The sequence below is a fragment of the Choloepus didactylus genome, chromosome 1 (genome assembly GCF_015220235.1).
Source record: "Choloepus didactylus isolate mChoDid1 chromosome 1, mChoDid1.pri, whole genome shotgun sequence".
In the NCBI taxonomy this organism is placed as follows: domain Eukaryota; kingdom Metazoa; phylum Chordata; class Mammalia; order Pilosa; family Megalonychidae; genus Choloepus; species Choloepus didactylus.
The window spans coordinates 16150537-16174422 of record NC_051307.1 but is presented as its reverse complement, the minus strand read 5'-3'; the positions used below and the strand labels follow the sequence as shown (position 1 = coordinate 16174422).

General features: G+C 45.5%; 1 protein-coding gene across 1 annotated transcript in view; it reads left to right on the top strand.

The window, feature by feature from the left end:
• Window positions 1–5124: 5124 nt before the first annotated feature.
• HUNK (hormonally up-regulated Neu-associated kinase) overlaps window positions 5125–23886 on the top strand; it is a 111736-nt gene continuing 92974 nt past the window's right edge. Inside the window, exon 1 of the mRNA XM_037832600.1 lies at window positions 5125–5388. Coding sequence (XP_037688528.1) covers window positions 5125–5388 — 264 coding nt within the window. The remainder of the gene's footprint in view (window positions 5389–23886) is intronic.

The window sequence follows — 23886 nt, the reverse complement described above, 5'->3', positions numbered from 1 at the left end:
TTTTTAAGAGATCCCTTTGGCTTTGGCGTAGAAGCAAGGGATACTGGTTAGGATGTAAGAGAAGACCGTGGGTTGAGCTAAGGGGGAAGAGGTAAGGGTGAGGGGAAGTGGTCATGTGTGGAAGTATTTTCATGGTAGAGCCTATAGATCTTGTCGATGAATTGGATGTGAGGGTCAGGAAGGAGAGGAAGCAAAGGATAACTCCTAGATTTGGAGGTAAATTGTGGTGCCATGGACTGAGACAAGAAGTCCTAGGAAAGGAGCGAGGGGTTATGTTTGAGCGTGTGTGTGGTGGGCCCAGATAAAGTCTGAGATCCTATCAGGCATCCTGGTGGAGAGGGAGAGTAGAGAGCTGGCCTTAGGCGTCTGCATTAAGGGGGAAGAGCCAACTGGGGATTTACCAGTATGCGGACAGTTGTGTTTGTTGAGTTCTGGGGCATTCTCTGATGTCTCTCAGCTTTGTGATGTTGACAGTCGTACTGATAGAAAGAGTGAGAGCTAAAATTTACCATGTGTTTATGATGTGGTAGGGACTGGGCAAAGTGATTTATGTGCATAATCTCATTAATCCTCACTACTCCTTAATATCCTGGTTTTACAGATTAAGGAAACTGAAGCACAGATAGATAATGGGTCACGATTCATTGTAGGAAGGGGTTCCATTCCCGGTGTTGCTGACAGGCTGCTTTCCATCAATACCACGCCAGGCTGCCTTTGCACCCTAGTCTTTGTGACTTGCTCCGACTCTGCCTTGTGCACATTCATCAGCTGGGTGTTGTGAAAAGAATAATGGCGGACATGAACTCTGGTGACATGGGTTCAAGCCCTGCTTCTATTGTTTTTTGGATTCTTAGTTTGGGGGGAATTAACGTATAGCGTTCACAGAATGTCTTCTAAGGAGGCAAAGTTTATTCATGCCTGCTCACCATGGCTTTGCATTCTGCTCCTTCTCCAGTTCCCAGACACATTCTGCCGCCTTACCCCCTCTAGCCAGTTCTTATTTCCTGGCTGTGCCAGACTGATTACTCCTAATTGTCTTTGTGTGCTTCCAGCTGGGTCTTCTCATTGGCGGGAGATGTTCTGTGAGAGCACACTGCCAGTCTCCCAGCCATATGGAGGCAGGACATGGAGAAAGAGAAGGGAAGGAAGGAAGCAGCTGGTACAAGTCAACTGAGAAAGCTTTTCATAGCTTTCCAGCCCACTGTTCCTGATAATGTTTTTAAAGGGTTAACTCATCCAAGTTAGAGAATGGCCCATCTTTTGACAAGACAAATGATTATATTTGTTGACCCCAAAGGCAGCCAACAATGGAAGGAAAATGCTGTCGGTAAGCTATTAGAAATGTCCTCCCCCAAGATAGATGGGGTCTTGCTGTCAGGCCCAATAAAGCTCCACTTGAGTATCAGTAAATGAAGATTTTCATTCATTTAGTCAACAAATATTTGTTGAACAATTACCATGTTTCAGGCACTGTGCTGGGTGCTGTAGGGCAAATACAAATAAAATTAGTCACAGCCCTTGCCCTCAACAAGTCTAAAAGGTAAGAAAGACATTCATAATAAATAATACAGGATGCAGGAAGAATGTGAAATGAGTGATCTGTAAGAGGGGAGACAGAGAGGAGACCCCTCTCTTGCAGCTCATTGACTGGGGAGGGCTTCGTGGGAAAGGTGGAGAAGCTGATGTTAGGATTGGGGTATGGCCTAGCAAAGGTGCAGAGGTGGGGTGGCTCAATCTTGGGCAAAAAACAGGTGACCCTACACCAGGAGGGTAAGGCTAAATATTTCCTTTGGGTTAATTAGTAGAGAATGCCAGACAACTACCATTCAAACAGATGTTTTCTGCATATCTAATATGAGGTTAATATATTGTTTTGATTACTAATTTGTCTCACATAAAGGAATTTGGTTTTTTTTTTTTTTCTTATTAAACAAGACCATTTCAGAGAACGAGGCTCTGTAGTTCAAATACCAGTCATTAAGTACAGGCAAGCCTAGGATTTGGACTTCTTTTTGGCTTCCAGCCCACTGATGGAATTAACAGTGAACTTGAATCAAACGCAGGCAGCAGGCTTGAAAAAGATTTAATGGGCCTGGATTTTCTCTCTTCTTCACCCTTTTCCTGACCTCCACCCCTGAGAGGATAATTAAAAGGAAGGAAAACGTCCATTTCATTGTAAATGTCTTTCACTATTTCTGTGCCTGAAGCTTTTTTTTTTAAGGCCAGAATGATACTTTGATGAACAGCCTCTGAAATTTGTCCTACACCATAATAAAAGAATCTCTAAAATTTCATATAGAACTTGTAACAGTGACTTTTTAAATATAATCTTAAAATTGTAAGCAAGCAGAAAATTGTAAAGTAGCCTTAAAATGTAAACATCAAAGCTGGGAGCAGTCTATAACAGAAGCCCTTATCCTCACAAAGGAGCAATATGTAAATGTAAAGTCTGAAGCAGTATGTAAATGTAAAGTCTGCACCCAGATTTGAATAAGCATTCATCTATGGTCTCCAGACCTCCCAGATATGAATAAAGCCTTGTCAGCTATATCCCTAGATCCCCCCAAGGCACCTTTCATAGTGTCACCTTGTTCCTAAAGAAAATAGGAAATGACTAAATTACTGAAACTCTCCAAACCTCTGTTACACGTTAACTAAAATGATTAACTCTCTTTGTCTCTAATGGGTTTAGCCAATTAAAGAATCACTTAGGGGGATTGTCCCAAACCTCCCAGACATAGATAAGCCTTTCCTCTGTCATTCTTGTTGTATGTTAATTAAATGATTAATTCTTTGTCTCCAATGGGTATAAAAACCAATTGAAGAAACACTTGGGGGAGGCTGATTTGGGAAAGCGGCTCCTGTCCTCCCGCCTGTGTAAATAAACCCTCTTTTCCTCTTCAACCTGGTTTCGGTGGGACTTCTATTGGCCATGCCAAATGACGAACCCATATTTGGGAAGTGCCCCTTCTACAGACTAATATCCTATAATTAAAAAATAGCCATATTCTATTATACATTGGGGAAACTCCAAAATCTTTTTGAAAGAGAAATCTGTGGTTTGGACACCCAAGTAAGCTCCATATTCTTCATTCATCGGTCATTTTTGGAACATTTACTCTGTGCTGGCTCGGGGTTGGTCACTCTTCACCCCCCACTCCCCAACTTATTGTCCCCTTAAAATTTGATTAGGGAGTTAGAGACATTTCAGGCATTGGATGGACCTTGCAGAAATGGTGGAGGTGGGTGGAGCAAAGAAGTCCCTTAAGAACAGCTAGAAAAATTTTTTTAACTGTATCTTTCGATATTGGCAAGTGGGAACAATGAGACGATCAATAAAAACACACCCTGGTATACTCAGAGACATAACAACAAGACTGGTGACTTGTAACATGTAGGTAGTTGATCGTAGAGAAGCATGTTTAAAATTAGACCTATTTAAAGTAGGTGTTTCTCATGGTCAGTTTTGGGAGAGCCCCCCCCCCCACGGGATTAATGACAGCTGTGGCCTGCTCCCTCTCCGCCCCCATTCCAAAGCCTTGGGTAGGAGCCCTACTTGTTTACAGAGAAGTAAACAATGAAAGGCACTCGCTGAGGAGTCCTCCCTTTTAACTCTGAAGCTGTACGATCAAGGATTACGTTTGCATTCGATGCTGGCGCCTCTAATCTGGCGGCTCAACAGGTAGCACTTTGTTAGTGCATCCCTGTCACCCCCCACCCCCATCTCCAGGTCTCTCCCTCACAAAATTCCCCATATCCGGTATTGAGGAAACGCTGGGCATCCTGGAGAGTCAGAGTCGTGAGGGAGCTGCGATTGTTTATGGGGAATGAGTGCAGGGACGGCGCTCCCGGAACGAAAGCAGACAGGAGAAGGAAGCGCTGGTTCGTCTCCTTCTGCCATCACCTGCATCATTTGAATGGAATCCGGAGAAGGTGTAAACGTACAGGCAGAGACAGCGATCGCTCTGGTTCCTACTTTGCCGCCGCTAACATTACTGTCGCGGTTGCTCCTCCTCCAACAGAGCGATCGGGTCTGCAAGCGAGCCCCGGCGCTCGCGCCGCCACCTCCCCGTCCTTCCTTCCACCCATCCATCTATCCACATCGAGGACCCAGAGGACCTTACTGTGTGCCAGGCCCTGGGCACCCCGTTCACAGTCCACCGGAGCGGGGACCGCCTCCCTCTTCTCCCCCTCTCTCCTCGCCCTGGGTGGGTGCGGCTGATAAGACGGATTTCACCGCGGAAAGGTCCAGAAAGCCCAAGCCCCGGTTCCGAGTGGGAAGGCACAGCCGGAGGCGGCTCCACCCGGGCGGCCCCGGAGCGCGTGTCCCCGAGGCCGCGCGGGATGCAGCCTGTCTGGCGCTCAGGTGACTCCCCCGCCCACTCCGCGGCTCGGCCCCCCTCCCCCCAGGCCCTCCCCCTTTGCAGCGAGCGGCGAGTTTGGCTGTGGCGCGCGGGGAAGGAGGGGCCAGCAGGCGTTTGAAAGTGCACAGGCTGCGGAGTGGAGCTCGCATCTGTTCCCGCCGCCCGCGACTGGATTAAATTTCTGCAAATTCAAACTGAATGGGGCTTTCTTCTGCTGCCTTCCAGAGGGCGCCTGCAGCCCGCCGCGCGCTTTTCAGGGGCGGGAGCGGCCACCCGGCGCGCAGCTAGGAGCCAGTGAGCCGGCCCCGAGCCCGTGCGGGCCAGACGGCGGCGGCCAGGGCGGAGGCGGAGGCTCAGGAGGCGCGGGGACTCGGGGACTCAGGCACCGACCGCACCCCCCTCCCCCGTCCCTCCCCGGCCGGGGCCGCTCCCCGCGCACCCGAGCGGGTGACTTGTCATCACGCCGCCTGATCGGGACCCGGGACGGATTCCTGGGGTCCTAAAGGGGCCCGGCGACCCTCTGAATTAGAAGTTCTTGGGGGCGGGTCCCGGTGTCCCCATCACCCGGCCGCTATTGTCTGTGCGGGGCGCTCGGCGGCGCGGGGGGCGTGAGCGCGGCGACCCGAGCGGGGCCGGGCCCAGGGCGGCGGCGGCGGCGGCGGCGGCGGCGGGAGGAGCCGGAGCAGCGGGGGAAGCGGCCGAAGGAGGAGCTGCGAGCGCGGGAGCCCAGCCCGAGCGGCGCGGGCGGCGAGCGAGCGCGATGCCGGCGGCGGCGGGGGACGGGCTGCTGGGCGAGCCGGTGGCGCCGGCGGGCGGCGGCGGCGGCGCCGAGGACACGGCGAGGCCGGCGGCGGCCTGCGAGGGAAGTTTCCTGCCGGCCTGGGTGAGCGGCGTGCCCCGCGAGCGGCTCCGCGACTTCCAGCACCACAAGCGCGTGGGCAACTACCTCATCGGCAGCAGGAAACTGGGCGAGGGCTCCTTCGCCAAGGTGCGCGAGGGGCTGCACGTGCTGACCGGAGAGAAGGTGAGCTGCCCGGACGCCCGCCCCCAGCCCCGGGCCTTGGAGATCGGGGCGAGAGGGAGCAGCCGGGGACCCTGCCTGGAGCACTGGACTGGGAGTCCGGCTGCGTAACCCCGGGCCGGGTCCCTTCTCCTCCGCCTGGCTTTCCTCCGGGTTAGAAGAGGGGTTGAGCCCAACGCGCGCTCAGGCCGCGCACTCAGCCTTTCCCGATGGGTGGTCTGGGGTCCATTTCCCTTGGGAAGAAGGGGGCGTCTGATTGAGCCGCGAAGCTGCCCCGCAGCCTTTCTGCTCTTCAAAGGGCGCCGCCTGGCGGACACCAGCGCGGGGTTTCGGGGCTCTGCTCTCCTGGCCCCTAGGGGTCGCAGACGAGTGGAGAGGCAGGCATGAGGGTTGGAGAGTTTGGGGTTCTTAAATTGGGAGGAAAGGGGAGCCGTTTAGCCAGCCCCTGGGGGGAGTTTAGAGTATGTTGTCCCTCCTGGGCTCTGGGGAGAAGGTTGGCGGTGCCCGGGAGCACGAGACCCCAGGGACGTTCCTCTCCACCTGTGGGCTGGGGGAAGCCCAGCACTGCTCTGGTTTGCAGCTGGGGAACTTCGTGCTCAGAGGATGGTTTTCACATGCCCCCCCCCCAGCCCCAACATCCCCACCCCTCCCACCCCTGCATCCTATCACCCCCCCCCCACTCCCCCAACCATTCTCACCTCCCTCCCTCCATGCCTGCACCTCCACCTCCATCCCCACTCTCCCATCCCCCCAACCCCTCCAATTCCCTCTAACCCATGGGTGGGAGCTGCAGGCAGGACTGTGGCTTCTGGCAGGTACAGAACTACCCACCCCCAGATTTCAAAGGTTGGGAGATGCCTTCTTATCTTTCTAAAATAGGGGAGAAAGCAAAGGAAGACCTGCAGAGACCTGGACTGGCACTCTTCCCAACCTTGTTAGAACTTAGATGGCTGGGAACCCTTGCAGGTGAGGCCCTCAGGTAGTTCTAAGGGGTGACTTAGATCTGTGAGAAGAAACCCAAGATGTGATGACTTACTTTTGAGGTTGCGTGCCCTGGGTGCTGGGTCATCTCTGGCTGACTTAGGCTTTGAGGCTGCCCCTGGCTTGGAGCTACTCCAAGCCAGGGGCAGCTCTGAGCTGGTGGTCATCTCACACTCCAGGCTTCCCCAGGCAGGGGCGTGGGGGATGGTGCTCAGCACTGGCCGGGGAGTAGCCCCTTTGGTGGCCTGTTGACCAGGGAGGAATCAGGCACACAGGAGGGACAGCTCAGCCTTCCTAACTCAGCAGAGCTCCTCTGTGGCTCCCTAGCCTGGGAATGTATGGGATCTCTGATTGCAGGGCCCAGCTGCTCCTTGCCCGCCTTGTCCCCAGCCTCACCGTATTCTGCTTCTCTCCCCGTTTCCCTACATTGTCTTGGAACCCCTTGCATTTGAGTGCACGTTTCAGGCACTCTTGTAATCTGTCCTCTAATCCTGCAGCAGATCCTGGTGGGGTACCCTTTTGTCTTGGGTAAGCAGGCTTAAGAATGAGTAGTTTAAAAAGTGCCTCATGCCTGAATTTCCATGCAAAAAAAGTATGTTCAGTATGAACTAACTTGAATTGAGTAATTCTTCAAAGAAGTAAAAAGTCCCCAAACCTCACTCTGATCTGGAGCCAGTGCTCCAGGGACTCGTAAGCACGGTGAGAAATCTGGATTTTAATCTACTCAGTCCAAAGGGAGCAAACCTACTTTACTCATTGGTTCGTCCTGGGCTTTCCGATTTAGCATCACCAAGTTGGTTCAGGGCGCGCAGAGGCTTGGAAACCACAGTTGGCTAATTAGGGTGCACTCACTTTTTGTATCCCGTGTAAATTCCTATTGGCATGGTGGTAGAAGTTTATTTTCATTTGAAATGTCTAGGATTCAGACTGGTAGTGTATCCTTCCCTACACTTAGCAAAAAAAAGATGAGGCTTTAGGCTGACAGCATGGTGGCAAACATTACAAGTACATTCCTCTCGCTTGCCTGGCTGCAAAGCTGCTTCTGGCTTCTCTACTTTCCCATGCTGTTTTGTGCCTCCGGCTCCTCACCAGTGCATTTTTGCTCCATAACATAACGCTGTTGGCCTTGGCTGAACTGCCTAGTGATGTACCCAGAGCTCCGCTCCTTCCCCCAAGTGCTTGGGTTCTGGGGCTTTATGGTAAGCATGCCGGGCATGCTGGAATGCAGGGAAATCCTGCCCTAGTGGGGTCTGAGGAGCTCCACTGCACCCCCATGTGCTCAGCCCCCCTCACCCCCCATCTTGTCTTTATTAAACGATGCAACTCACTTCATCTTAGCAATGGGAGGAGGTACTAATAGGATGTAAAACTATTTCACTGGGCCAGTTGACTTGATCTAGTTAAGGGCGGTGGTTCTCAAGGTGGAGGAGAGGGTGAGAGAGGGATGTTTTGGTTGAAAAAGCTCCTTGGTGTTTCTGATCTGGAGCCAGCTCTCCAGGGCCCCATAAGCATGGTGAGAAATCTGGATTTTAATCCACTCAATTGCTGGCTTTAAAGAAACAATGGGTGTCATTGAGAGCACTTATCTTCCAGCTCCAGCATCTTTAATGCTTAACTAATAGATTTGGGTTTTAGCAGGTTGTAGAGTTTTGTTTTGTTTTGTTTCATTTTTCCTTTTGTGCATGACTGCCTGGGAAGGATCTCTGAGTTAATGAGTCCCCATCTCCACTCTTGTTTTGGATATTACCTTACTAAGGCCAATCAAAGGTGAAGTCAGGCTAATTGCAACCTTAGGTTTTCTTTAAATGGTGAACTATTAAGAGGCTTTGAGCCCGGAGAAGGGTTACTTACGGGATCACATTCATTGTGGACAGTGGATAATTCAGAGCAAGGGGAGGCTGAAAGGACCAGGAGGGAGTCTTCAAACTTCCACTGTCACCCACAATAGGGGATGCAAGTAGCCCAGGAAGACCCCTGTTCCCCAATCTGTCCCCCTTTCTTGGGGTGCATACTTTTTGTATAAAGCATTTCACTTTTCTCCTTTCCTTTCTTTGGACACAGACTACAAGGAGAGAGGAATTAAGTCATGAACACTATAGTGAGAAATAGCTGCACCCAGGGCCCCCGTAGAAGGCTCCGGGGCAGCCTATCTTGGGGAATCAGTTCATAAAAAAAGCAAAAGGTGGGGGGTGGGGTGGGGGGTGGAAGGTGAGGGACACCCAAAGACTGTCCTGTTTCCCAGTTGCAGTCTCAAACTATACCCTTTGTTTTGGTTGGTTTATGCCAAAATTCAGACTATTGCTGGCTGAGGGCATTTGGGGGTTGGTGTGTGTCGCATTATGACTTTTGCACATTTCGGTAAGCTCGGAGAAATCCTCCTTGGTTTGGTGGGAATTACTGCTTGACTAGGGATGACAAAAGGGGCCCCTTTTTTCCCTGACTTTAATTGCAGTCTTCAATCCTGTCTTATCAAGAGGCCCATTTTCTCACCACCGCCTGTAGGACAGTGTTTCCTCTGAAGTCGTTTGTCTGAAAGTCATTTGAATCTAGATGGCCCTTTTATTGCCTGAAAAGAAGGGATAGCTTTGGGCGAGACCTAATTTTGTCCTTCTTTGGCTTTGAGTTGATGAAATCTGTGTTCATAGGCTTTAAAATAAATAATTCACTCCATCATGTGAAACTCCAGTTGGGAGTCTTCTGTCTTTGCCTAAATAGAAGCTGATGATGAGACCAGGAGAAAAATGAGCACAAAATCAGAGTTTGAAAAATGTCATTCTCAATGAGCGGCTTTGAAACAAAGAGAGGTTCCAGAGAGGTTGAGCTTGGTGGGTCTGATACAGGTCCCTGGTAATGACAGGCACAGTAGCTGGCACATAGTAGGTTATTACACTTTAAAAAAATTGATGGAATAAAATTGCAAACAGTTCAGTAGGGAAAAGTGTAGGGATAACTCAGGTGTAGAGCTGGTTTGGCAGGGAGACTGTGACAGGCAAAGTTGCAAATAGGGAAAATAGCTGATGCCACAATCATCTTCTTTTGTGAGTAAGTCTCTCTAGGACAGGGACTTGGGTACATAAAATGATTGGTTAGGATGTTTAAATAACTTGTTCTAACCCTTAGTTAAAAAATAACCCTATTTATCACTTTCCTTGGAGCTGTTTTGGGGCTAAAAATAAGGGTCGCCTGCTTAGTAAGTTGCCAGTAATCATGCTTGGAGTATGACAGTGCCAGATAACCTGAAGTAAAGCAGTTACTAAAAATACAATTTAGTATGTTTTGCAGTGCAGGAAATATGACTAATTTTAGAGGTGGCCTTTGGGCAGATCTGTTTTTAGCAAGTCTTTCTGAAACAAACAGGTGCTAACTCCTGCATTTTTAAGTGCTGGAAATATAGGGGTAATAGCTCTGAGGAACAAGAAATGCTTAGAGAACGGGAAATTCCTATTAACCTCAGCAGGGACTTCTTGGCAAGAAGGAGGCGTTTGGCAAAAACACCTGCTCAGTGTGTTGCGTATGACAAGGCATCGCCTGTAGTTTCCGAGATTACATGCTGCAGTTGTGGGCACGTTCTTTTTGAACTTCCTGCCCTGCCTCATCTTTTTGAAGTATTTGTGAATGATGGAAATTGGCATGTCAGGTTGAAGCCTTGGGGCTCCCTGATACTCAGGTCCCCTGGACTTCAAAGGGGGCTTTGAGTCAGCCCAGCAGTTCAGAATCGTGCCCAGGAAGAGGCTCACAACCCTAAATTTTCTCTGCAGGTGTTGAATCACAGGCACCGGCTTGGTTCCTTACGTACCAACTCTGATTCACGTCTGTGAGATCATAGAATTCCCGTCTGCTGTCGCCATTCTGGGATAGCGAGGCCAGTCATCCATCGGGGGGTTCTCCTCCCAGAAGTGAGGAGTGAGAGCTGAGTCCACCTGAAGAAATGGGCAGGCTGGGATGCTCTCTGTGGGAAGGTGGTTTGGGGAACAAGTATCATTTATCTTGGAATGTGCAACCCACTCTCGATTATTCATGGTAACTGAGAGACTGCTATCTTGGCTAACTGAAACCCGTAGACAGTCCCCAGCCTCATTTTGGCTTACTGTTGAAACCTCTTCCTCCACTCTGCCTGGGCTCAGGCCACTTGCAGTTGTTTGCTTGAACTGAATTTCATGCACTCTGATGCCTGAAAAGTACCTCTGCAAAAATGGAGGAGCTGTTTCCCCACCTTTATCATAAATAATAGCTCAATGGGATAGAATTTTATAGATTATTCAGGACCTTCCCACACATTTTCTAATGAGATGCTGACAGTAACCCTGAGCAGGTGGGAACTGCATTGATGAAATAGAGGGTGCCCTGAAATCGATTTGCCCTCTGACCATCTGTTTTAGTTTCCTAGGCTGCTCAAACACCATGCAATGGGTTGGTGTTCCGGTTTGAATATATTATGTCCCCCCAAACGCCATTATCTTTGATGTAATCTTCTGTGGGCACACGTATCAATGATGATTAGATTGTAATTCTTTGAGTGTTTCCATGGAGATGTGCCCCACCCAACTGTGGGTGATGACTCTGATTAGATAGTTTCCATGGAGGTGTGGCCCTGCCCATTCAGCGTGGGCCTTGATGAGTTTACTGGAGCACTATATAAGCTCAGACAGAAGGAGTGAGCTTGCTATAGCCAAGAGGGACACTTTGAAGAATGCACAGAAAGCTGAGAGAGTAGCTGCAGATGAGAGACAGTTTGAAGATGGCCGCTGAAAGCAGACTCTTGCTCCAGAGAAGCTAAGAGAGGACAAACGCCCCAAGAGCAAATGAGTGTGACATTTTGAAGACTAGCTGTGGCCTAGAGAGGAATGTCCTGGAAGAAAGCCATTTTTAAACCAGAACTTTGAGCAGACACCAGCCACATGCCTTCCCAGCTAACAGAGGTTTTCCAGATGCCATTGGCCATCCTTCAGTGAAGGTACCCAATTGCTGATGCATTACCTTGGACACTGTGTGGCCTTAAGACTGTAACTGTGTAACCAAATAAACCCCCTTTATAAAAGCCAATCCATTTCTGGTGTTTTGCATTCTGGCAGCGTTAGCAAACTAGAACAGTTGGTTTAAGCAGTGGGAATTTATTTGCTCATGGTTTTGAGGCTAAAAGAAAGTTCAAATCAAGGTATCATCAAGGTGATGCTTTTTCCTTAAGACTGTGGAGTTCCTGGGCCGGCTGTTGGTGATCCTTGGTCCTCTCCCTTCTCTTCTGGGTTCCATCTGTGGCTTTCTTTCTCTCTCTCTGTCTGAATTTCATTCTCTTATAAAGGACTCTAATAATAGGATTAAGACCCATCCTGATTGAGGTGGGTCATACCTTAACTGAAGTAACCTCATCAAAAGGTCTTACTAACAGTGAGTTCACACCCACAGGAATGCATTAGATTTAAGAACATGTATTTCTGGGGTACATACAGTTCCAAGCCATCTGGACCCCAAAGAAACATGTTCTTTCCACATACAAAATGCATTCATTCCAGCAACACATTCCAGAAGCCTCAAGTCATTTCACTAACAATGCTAAGTACAAAGTCCCATCAAAATTGGTTATGGGTGCAGTACATCCTGGGACAAAATTGCCCTCTTGTCTCTGGACCTGTGAAAGCTAGAGAACAAGTTATCTGCTTCAAATATATAAAGGAGAGACAGGCATAGAAAAAACATTTCCATTCCAGAAGGGAGAAATTGAAAGGAAAACGGGCCACACGTCCCATACAATTCTGAAACCCAGCAAAGCAAGCTCCATTAGTTTTTAAGGTCTGAGAGTCAACTATGGAACGATGTTTTGTCTTCCGGGACGGGTGGAGTGGCAGCCCCAGCCCTTCCAAGTGCTTGTGCTGCAGCCATGCTCTGCCTGAACAGTGGGGTGAAGGCCCCAACCTTTCTGAGTCCTGGGGTGGCAGAACTCTCCCTGAGCAATGGGGCAGAAGGCACACCCTCTCCAGGCTCCAGGGCAGACCTGCCCTTGCCATGCATACAGTGGGCCCACCCCTTGACCTTAGGAGATCTCTTCAGTCCAGACCTCACTTCCATGGTTCTGCCCTTGAAGTCATTCTTTCAATTTGTCCCTTTTCTGTCCCTTGAGGTCCAGAATGGCAGTGGTTCTTTCCATACTAATTATTCAAAAAACTTGTCGGTTTTGCATGTAGTTCAAATAGTCCAAACCATTAGACAAAAGAACTTTCTACAAATCTTTTCTGGATAACTGCATTTCTGACTTCCATGGAAATTGCTGACTGATTCCATGTTCAGTTAAACCTTCACATGTAGCACTATTCTCTGGGGACTTACTTCCCGGATGCTCAGAATTTTCTAAACCATCAATTTCTGGTTTCTTTGTGCGCAGGAATTCAGTTCTCAGCTTGTCTATTTTCTCTCAAATTTCACTGTAAGTTTCAAGGAGAATCCAGGCTGCATTTTCCACACTTTGCTTGGAAATCTCCTCAGCTAAATATCCAAGTTCATCACTTCCAAGTTCTGCCTTCCATCAGACATCAGAACCCAACTTCACCAAGTTCTCTGCCATTTTAAAGCAAGGATCACCTTTTCTCCAGTTTCCAATAACATATTCATTATTTCCATCTAAGGCCTCATCGGAAGAACTTTAGCATCCTTATTTCTACCAATAATCTCTTCAAAGCAATCTAGGCCTTTTCTATCAAGCACCTTACAGTTCTTCCAGAAGCTTCCCCTAATCCATTTACAAAGCCATTCTAGCATTTTTGGTATTTGCAAATTGAAGCACCCCTCTCCTGGTTCCAAAATCTGTTTTAGTTTCCTAGGCTGCTCAAAGCAGATACCATGAAACGGTTTGGCTTAAACAATGAGGATCTATTAGCTTACAGTTTTGAGGCTAAAAGAAAGTCCAAATCAAGGCGTTATCAAGGTGATGTTTTTCCCCCAAAAACTGGCATTCTGGGGCTGACAAGCAGTGTTTCTTGGTCCTTAGTTTGTCACATGGCAAAGCACATGGTCTCCTGGTCTCTCTCTTCTCTTCTAGGTTCTGTTGATGTTTGGCTTCTGGCTGGTCCATCTGTGACTTTCTCTCTCTCTTTGATTTTCATTCTCTTATAAAGGACTCCAGTAATAGGATTAGGACCCATCCTGATTGAGGTGGGTCAAACTTTAACTGAAGAAACTTCATCAAAATTTGCAATGTAAAATGGGTCCATACTCACAGGAATGTATGAGCTTTTTTTTAAGAACATGTTTTTCTGGGGGTACATACAGTTCCAATATATCACAGCTTCTTAGACTGTTAATACAGTATTTCAGGTCATTTCGTGAGAAGCAGATCTTGAGAAGAAAATGAATGTGCTCCTGGGGAGGACAGAAGGAAGCAAAGGAAGAGAGCAGCACTGGGCAGAGGGAGAAGCTGGGCTGCAATGAGTCTCAACCAAAGCTGCAGCCCTTGCCCTGGTGAGCTCTGGAGCTGAGATGGCCCTTCAGAGTGGTGCCACGTTGCGGTGGGCCTTTGTACCTCCACAGGACAGGTGTTGCCTGAGGAAGGGAAAGGAGGCCTGGGACAAGTGCTGAAGAGAACTCACAGCTGAGAGCCAGCAGTTGGGGGGAGTAAGTTTTTCAGTCCTGATGGAGTATCTGGGCAGGCAGCGCCCGGCTACTTACTGGCAGAGGGAGGACCCCATGCAGCCTGAGGTTCTGAACTCCTGGGCCAGGCTGGTTCTGCTGCATCAAGAGGGAAGCTTCCCTGTCCCACCTCGTAACCGATCTTGGTCCCCTCTCAATCTGCCAGCCTTGTGTTCTAAGATTCATCTGGTTAAGTTTGGAAATAGGCAATACAGACACCTGGTCAAGAGGGTATGCAGTGAGGGGTAATCCCCTGTGTTCTTTGGTTACCTGGTTCCTCTCCCCAGAGGTATCCTTGCTTCTAGTTTCTTGGGATTCTTTCCAGAGATGTTCTATATACATTCAGGCCTATAGACATATTTGTAAATGTATAGGTGTAGACACATATTTTAACGATGTACATGCTATTCAGTATCTTGCTTTTTTCCTCTTAGCAGTAAGTTGTGAACATCTTTCCATGTAACTACTACAGAATTGTCTTGTTCTTTTTAATCACTGCATATAATTCCATTGTATGGAGGGGCCATATTTATTTAACCATTCCTGATTGATATCATTTAGGTTACATGCAATTTTTTGTTATTCCAAGTAGTGCTTCAGTAAATATCCATGGCCATTTGTTATTTTGTAAGTGTGCAGATATAACTGAGGGACAAATATTGCCACACTGACTTTCAGAGGGGTTGCACTGATTTATAGTTATACCAACCTGGTATGACTGTCTGTTTTCTACCTCTTTGCTAGGACAAGTTACCCTCAAACTTTGTGATCTTTGCCAATCTAGTAGATTAAACATGGTATCTTGTTTTATTGAGCATTTCTCTTAGTTATCAGTGAGTTGAATATATTTTCATATTCCCAAACCAATTTACAGTTCATTTCTGTCTCTTATTGGTTCATGGGAGCTTTTTATATATTAAGGACATTAGCCCTCTTTTAGTAATATATTTTGTAGTTCCATCTGTTCCCCCCTTGCCCCCCCATTTATAATAACTTTGTCCCCATTTATGATATTTCTTGCCATTTGCAGAGGCTCTTTCTCAGGGTTCCACTGACTACTGAGGGGCCATGGATGAGCTTTGAGTGTCCATGAAGCCCTAGAAATTGTATACATATGATCATTTTTCTGGGTAAAGACTCCATGGCCTTCATCAGATAAAAGGAGTTATTTATCCTCCAAATGTGAAGAGCCTCTGATTGCTTTGTTGTCCTTTCCCGTCAGTTCTGTTGACTGAATGGAGGTTTCTGGATTACTAGGTTGAGGGTGTGCGTCATTTGGGTTTGTTACCATCAGTGCTGATTGGGTTCAAGTTACAGACTTACACCCAGTCCAGGCAGGCGGGTTCTGCAGTGTCCCAGGAGAGAGGCGCGGCAGAGGGTAGCGAGGTCTTTAGAAAACCTTGACTCCCACTGGGGCATGACAGCTCTGAATCCAGGTCCCTTCATTTCTTTGTGGGAAAAGTGAAACAGTTTATGGGGGGTGGTTGAGAAGAAAGAGAAAGGGAGACTATTGAGGGCAATGAAAACCTTCCAAGGAACAATGGAGGCCACTTAACCTGAACATAAAATGCACACAAGGGGCCCAGTGTGTGCACCTCTGTTAAGAATATGCCTTGGCACCCTCTACGTGGGAGGCCCTCTGGGTGACGCCTAGTTGGGGGGTGGTGGGGGTGGATGGGTACGACTGGCCCTGCTCTTTGGAACCACGGCAGGTGGTGTGACATTTCTATGATTTGCTGATGCCCTTGACACTCTCTGTGATGGATCATTTTATGTGCCAACTTGGCTGTGGTATGTTGCTGTATTAGTCAGGCTTCTCCAAAGAAACAGAACCCACAGCTTATATGTATGTGTGTGTATGTGCGTGTAGATATATAAAAAGAGACATATTTTAAGGAATTGGTTCATGTGATTGTGGGGGCCAGAAAGTCTGAATTCTGTAGGGTCAGCTGTCAGGCTGGAAATTCCGTTAAGAGCGATGTTGAAGTTTTGAGTCCATGTTTCTTAGGGGAAGCTGGCAGGCTGGGAGTTCTGGTGAGAGTGGATGTGGAAGTCTGCACTCTGATATCCGTTAGGGAGGCCAGCGGGCTGGAAACTCAGAGAGGAGCAGAGGGGGTAGCCTTGAGGCAGAACTTCTTCTGGAAACCACAGTTCCTGCTCTTAAGCAGGATGAGGCCCCCCACACGTTACTTATCACATCTGCACAATACCTAGGCCAGGGTTTAACCAAACAAACCAGATGCTATAACCTGGCCAAGCTGACATGTAAAATTAATTATCACACTCCCTAAAATGCCTCTGTCTCCATTACTCTCTGCCCTGTTTCCCTGCTTTGTCTTTCCTCAAAGAGCCTCTGACCCCCTGACCTCCTGGTTGATGTGTTTGTAAGCTCCGTGTGGAAGCAACCACCAAGTGCTCTACCCTGGGGCCTAAAATAGGGCTCTAAATGTTGGCTGAATGAAGCAGTGAACGCTTTGAGCTTCCCTGGACATGAGGACGGCCTTTTGGGTGACAGTGTGCAAGTGGGTGGGGTACAGTGCTAAAAACCCTCCTGTCTCTCACAGCCCTTGCTGCTCCTGGGTTTGCCTTCTCAGCAGTGTCTAGGTTGAACAGGTGTCTGGCTGGCACTCTTTCAAGAAATCCCAGCCCCAGAGCAGCTATGCCTTCTGTGCACCTGGGTATCAGTGTGACAGGTGACCATCCAGGAGCAGGAAAATAGTTTGCAGTGTCATGAGACACTGTTAATGGACCCTCAGCTCTTTCCCGAGAAAATGTATCAACACTGCAACAGATGGGAGCAGTTGCTATTTGCAAACATACATTTTTTTGGACGTTTCCCATGGAGATATATGAAGATTTGGATTCAGTCCCTTTGACTCTGATTTTTATCCTTCTCTTAGCAAATTCCTGCCAAAGCTTTTTGCAGCCCTGCTTGCTTCCCTTGTCCACGTGCTGAGCCATTCGATTCATTCTGATCTCCCTCCTTGGGTTATCTCTGCCGTTTTTAATCTCCCACTTGAGTTCTTGTCATTTCCTGTCCCACCCTGTGGTTTTTGGGGTCAATTGTCAGGCCTTCTTTCAGCCTCTGCTCAGATCTTCTTGTTCCACGAAGCTCCTTGTTGGTCGGTACCTGCTCTTGCCGGAGCTCCGTGTATCGCACAGGAGAGCATGGCAGCAGTGACGGTGCCCCTCTAAGCAGGGAGCATGGGGCCGGCTGAGATACAAAGGAAGCAGAAGATATAGTAGCTACCCTCTTTGGGATGATTGAATGAAGTTGACTCTCAGTGAGCAATTTCTTGGTCTACTTGGGGCAGAACAGGGATTGCATGACCTCCTGAATCATCCAGAACCTTCAGTAAAGAAATGAGTGTGTACTCTTTGCTTTGATCACAAGTGTATTAGTTAGGGTTCTCTAGGGAAACAGAACCAACAAGAGAGATCTGTAAATACAAGATTCTATAAAAGTCTCACGCAACTGTGGGGATGCACGAGTCCAAATTCCATAGGGCAGGCAATGAACTGGCAACTCTGATGAAGGTCTTTGATGAACTCCTCAGGAAATGCTTTGCTGGCTAGCCAAAGAAGAAGTAAAGGTTCTCTCTCTTTCTTCCTTAAATGTCTTCAAGTGATTGGATTACCTCCAGCTGATTGAATTCTCTCATTGTGGAAAACATGCCGTTTGTTGATATAATCAGTCCCGGTGTAGTCAATTGACTGATGATTTAATAATAAACCAGCCTTCTGGTTTATTAACCAGCCACAAATGTCCTTGTAGTAATGATTAGGCCAGTGCTTGCTTGACCAGACACCTGGACACCATCACCTGGCCAAGCTGACACATGAACCCAACCATCACAACGAGGACGTAATACTGATTAACCATGATAATAATGAACACGTATGGATCTCTTACCATCTGCCATGCCATGTCCTAGGTGCTTTGATTCTTCCCAGCAGTCTTTTACATCAGGTACTCTTGTCCCCATCTTGCAGATGATGGTGACCGACTGTCCCAATTTGCCCAGGACCCTCTCAGTTTTAGCCCTGGAAGTCCCGTTTCCTGGGAAACCCCTCAGATGTTGGCAAAGCCTGAATCACCCAAGAAAACATCCTACCAGTGTTCAGAGTCCTACGGATGAGGGTTTTTAAATAAAATTATTAGTAAACACCTAATCCGGTCATGAGTGAGCAATGAATAGACAAAGCCCAGAGCCCATGGCATAAGTGGGGTGCTTGTTGTGGATAGTAACCTCCATGTGTGTCCCGGGTAGGGGACTTTTGCCAGCCCCTCACCCCGATATGCTGAGTTAACGTTGCCACTCGAAGTGAGGTCTCAGTGCTTGTCTCTCATTTTCTACAGGTTTGCTATAAGATGAGGGGCTTGCCCCAGAATATAAATGTTCCATTATTAGGCACAGTGTTTAGTTCAGCTAATACATGTACACATATAGTATTAAATAAAATTATATTAGATAGTACTATGTTAAATATAAATGCACAATTTTTTTTTTTTTTTCGGGGTGGGGAGTAGCAGATTTTCTCAGTGAAGGAAGCTGTGGGGACTGGAAACTACTTTAAGAAGTTCTGGTTAGTGTTAGTCTTAGCTTTAGTCCTTTCTTTTGCACCACAGGAGAAAAATCTGTATGAGGAAAGGGAGGATTTCAAAACAAATGGCTGGAAGTACATGTTATGGAGTATAAGAAACAGTCCATGAAAGTCTACCTGTTGAAGCACGCTCCTACAAGAATGAACACAGATTATCTATTAAAAACAAAACAATACTCCCAGTGCCTTTTTCTTGCTTATTACTCAGACTACCTGGAGCTGGACCAGCTTTCCCATTTGGGCTGAGCTGGGACTTCAGAAGCAGATGGAATGAGGAAGTGCCTGGGGTGAAAGTAAAGCATCCTGGAAAGCTGGCTGGGGTGTCTGGGAGGGAATGTTCCAGCATTATATATGATCCCTGTTTCAGTGAAACCAAATGGATAAAGATAAGTGTTATCACTTATGTAATCTGATTTTTAGTTGGAATTACCGCTGCTCTGATGTAGACGTCTAGCTTTCTAAGTGCATTCCTTATTCTAGGTTAAAAATTTAATTAGAGAAACTACTCTATGACTCAGTTCTCAGTTGAACATTTACATTTAATAATACTCATTAAAAAAAAAACAAACTTGTTTTGAAAACACTTCTCCAGGTTTGTAAAGTGTCATTCCCACAGGATGACATTTTATTCTATTAAAAACTAACATTTGTGAGCAATCATTGCAATTTCAAGCCCAATTTGATGTAACGAAACTTGAATTTCCATCTGCAGGGAATGTGCTATATGGGTTTTGCACTCCTGTCTAATGCGTTACTCTGAGATGATTTTTCCTTGGTCAAGAATGAGCTTTATATCTTAGACGACCATTAAATCAGCTGAACAAGTAACTAAGACTGTGTGGAGTAGCAAATAGTGTCTGTCCAAAAATCAGACTTAGAATTATGCCTTCCAGATTTCAAAGGGACTGTTATGCATCAGTGTATTTATTTTTAAAAAATACACAAATTATCTAGTATAAGTCAATGTTTTTCCCATGATCATCAACTATAAATATTTTTAAACCTATTTTCTTTTTAGTTTCTTTTACCAAGTATTTAGTATTTTAAAATTCTTTAAACCATCTCAGTCGGAGGTACATTTTAGAATACCAGATGTTTTTAAAATATCAGAATAACCTGGACTAATATTTGGTAATTACCATATAGCTTTTTCTCACATAGATGCTTAAATATAGTCTTTGTTATAAATTCTGCCACTTGCTACCAAACTTCACTAATCATGGTTTCATTATCTACTTTCCTTCTATTTTAGATACCTTCAAAAATATTAATTTTTTTCCAGATTAATTAAACATGATTTTCCCCCTAGTTTCTTGTGGAGAATAAACAGAAACACAAAGAAGAAAACAAAAATGATCTGCAGTCACTCAACCCAGAAGTAATCACTGTGGACGTTTAGATGGTTAGGCTGGTTACATGTGATTAGTTTTATATATATATACACATATATCTATCTCTCTCTCTTTATTTATAAACAAATATACATGTATATACTAAATTTTCTCTTTTTTTTACCCTTTGAATCCTTATGTTACAAAACTAGGATTAGAGTGTTTATATTGTGTTGTAATTTTACTTTTACCCCCCAATTAATATATAATGAACTTTTTCTTATGTTGTTAAATGTCCTTTTAAAAGTTGATTTTTGATGACTGCATAGCATTCGGTTGTTTGGAGTTACTATAATTTTTAAAACTAGTTCCCAGTTGTCAGACACTGAGGTTGTTTGGCCATTTTCCTTATATGAACAATACTGCTATTACTGTCCTTACAATAAATTCTTGAAGGCTTTTGACACATTGCCAAATTACACTTCAGAAAGATTGTGCCAAATTATACTCTTGCCAACAGTGTATGGAAGTGCCTTTAAAATCTTCCATTTTGATAATTAGCAGGGTTAATGTAATTCTTATACTTGATTGAAAATTTGTGTTTTTGCTTTTGTGAACTATTGCTAATGATTTTCCCCCCATTTTTCTCCTGGCCTGTTTGCCTTATTGGCTTGTAAGAACTCTTTATATATTAAGAATATTAACTTTTTGTCTATCTTAGACTGCATATATTTTCTCCCAGTTAGTCATTTGCCTTTTATGGCTCCTTTTGGTGGTGTACACATGGAAAATTTCCATTTTATTAGTCTTTTTTTCTTTAGTTTTCCTTTTTACACTTAAGTTAACTGGAGGGTTTGATTTCGGTTTTGCTTTATAAATTATCAGTGAGTTTGCCAATGTTTCATTGTTGTCTGTAGAAAAATCTTTGGGTGGGTATTTTCTAACTTTTTGCCTAATGGTTTAACCTCTTGGTGTCATGTACTGGTTAAACGTACAGGCATCAGGGTCTGACAGCTTTGGATACTTATTCTCTCTACTTATTAGCTGTGTGATCTTGGGCAAGTTATTTACGCCTTCTAAATTTCAGTTTCTATGTCTGCAAAATGGTGATGAGACTACTTCATGGGTTTTCAATGGGGATTTGATTACATTTTTTTTTTTAATCATTTTATTGAGATATATTCACATACCACGCAGTCATACAAAACAAATCGTACTTTCGATTGTTTACAGTACCATTACATAGTTGTACATTCATCACCTAAATCAATCCCTGACACCTTCATTAGCACACACACAAAAATAACAAGAATAATAATTAGAGTGAAAAAGAGCAATTGAAGTAAAAAAGAACACTGGGTACCTTTGTCTGTTTGTTTCCTTCCCCTATTTTTCTACTCATCCATCCATAAACTAGACAAAGTGGAGTGTGGTCCTTATGGCTTTCCCAATCGCATTGTCACCCCTCATAAGCTACATTTTTATACATCTGTCTTTGAGATTCATGGGTTCTGGGTTGTAGATTGATAGTTTCAGGTATCCACCACCAGCTACCCCAATTCTTTAGAACCTAAAAAGGGTTGTCTAAAGTGTGCATAAGAGTGCCCACCAGAGTGACCTCTCGGCTCGTTTTGGAATCTCTCTGCCACTGAAGCTTATTTCATTTCCTTTCACATCCCCCTTTTGGTCAAGAAGATGTTCTCCGTCCCACGATGCCGGGTCTACATTCCTCCCCGGGAGTCATATTCCACGTTGCCAGGGAGATTCACTCCCCTGGGTGTCTGATCCCACGTAGGGGGGAGGGCAGTGATTTCACCTTTCAAGTTGGCTTAGCCAGAGAGAGAGGGCCACATCTGAGCAACAAAGAGGCATTCAGGAGGAGACTCTTAGGCACAAATACAGGGAGGCCTAGCCTCTCCTTTGCAGCAACCGTCTTCCCAAGGGTAAAACTTATGGTAGAGGGCTCAACCCATCAAACCACCAGTCCCCTATGTCTGTGGTCATGTTAGCAACCATGGAGGTGGGGTAGGCGAATACCCCTGCATTCTCCACAGGCTCCTCAAGGGGGCACTACATCATTTTTTTTCCTTGTTTTTCTTTCTTTCTTTTTTTTTTTTTAACTTTCCCTTCTTTTTTAAATCAACTGTATGAAAAAAAAAGTTAAAAAGAAAACAAACATACAATAAAAGAACATTTCAAAGAGACCATAACAAGGGAGTAAGAAAAAGACAACTAACCTAAGATAACTGCTTAACTTCCAACATGTTCCTACTTTACCCCAAGAAAGTTACATAATATAGCAACCTTTCTGTGAACTTGTTCCTACTATATCCATCAGAAATTAACAGACCATAGTCATTTCTGGGCATCCCCAGAACGTTAAAAAGCTTATCTGTTCTTCTTGGATTATTGTTCCCCCTTCCTTAATTACTCTCTACTGCTAGTTCCCCTACATTCTACATTATAAACCATTTGTTTTACATTTTTGAAAGTTCACATTAGTGGTAGCATATAATATTTCTCTTTTTGTGCCTGGCTTATTTCACTCAGCATTATGTCTTCAGGGTTCATCCATGTTGTCATATGTTTCACAAGATCGTTCCTTCTTACTGACGCGTAGTATTCCATCGTGTGTATATACCACATTTTATTTATCCACTTATCTCTTGAAGGACATTTGGGTTGTTTCCATTTCTTGGCAATTGTGAATAATGCTGCTATGAACATTGGCGTGCAGATATCTGTTCGTGTCACTGCTTTCCGATCTTCCGGGTATATACCGAGAAGTGCAATCGCCGGATCGAATGGTAGCTCTATATCTAGTTTTCTAAGGAACTGCCAGACTGACTTCCAGAGTGGCTGAACCATTATACAGTCCCACCAACAGTGAATAAGAGTTCCAATTTCTCCACATCCCCTCCAGCATTTGTAGTTTCCTGTTTGTTTAATGGCAGCCATTCTAACCGGTGTTAGATGGTATCTCATTGTGGTCTTCATTTGCATCTCTCTAATAGCTAGTGAAGCTGAACATTTTTTCATGTGTTTCTTGGCCATTTGTATTTCCTCTTCAGAGAACTGTCTTTTCCTATCTTTTGCCCATTTTATAATTGGGCTGTCTGTACTATTGTCATTGAGTTGTAGGATTTCTTTGTATATGCAAGATATCAGTCTTTTGTCAGATACATGGTTTCCAAAAATTTTTTCCCATTGAGTTGGCTGCCTCTTTACCTTTTTGAGAAATTCCTTTGAGGTGCAGAAACTTCTAAGCTTGAGGAGTTCCCATTTATCTGTTTTCTCTTTTGTTGCTTGTGCTTTGGGTGTAAAGTCTAGGAAGTGGCCGCCTAATACAAGGTCTTGAAGATGTTTTCCTACATTATCTTCTAGGAGTTTTATGGTACTTTCTTTTATATTGAGATCTTTGGTCCATTTTGAGTTAATTTTTGTGTAGGGGGTGAGGTAGGGGTCCTCTTTCATTCTTTTGGATATGGATATCCAACTCTCCCAGCCCCATTTGTTGAAAAGACCATTATGGCTCAGTTCAGTGACTTTGGGGGCCTTATCAAAGATCAGTCGGCCATAGATCTGAGGGTCTATCTCTGAATTCTCAATTCGATTCCATTGATCTATATGTCTGTCTTTGTGCCAGTACCATGCTGTTTTGGCAACTGTGGCTTTATAATAAGCTTCAAAGTCAGGGAGTGTAAGTCCTCCCACTTCGTTTTTCTTTTTTAGAGTGTCTTTAGCAATTCGAGGCATCTTCCCTTTCCAAATAAATTTGATAACTAGCTTTTCCAAGTCTGCAAAGTAGGTTGTTGGAATTTTGATTGGGATTGCATTGAATCTGTAGATGAGTTTGGGTAGAATTGACATCTTAATGACATTTAGCCTTCCTATCCATGAACATGGAATATTTTTCCATTTTTTAAGGTCCCCTTCTATTTCTTTTAGTAGAGTTATGTAGTTTTCT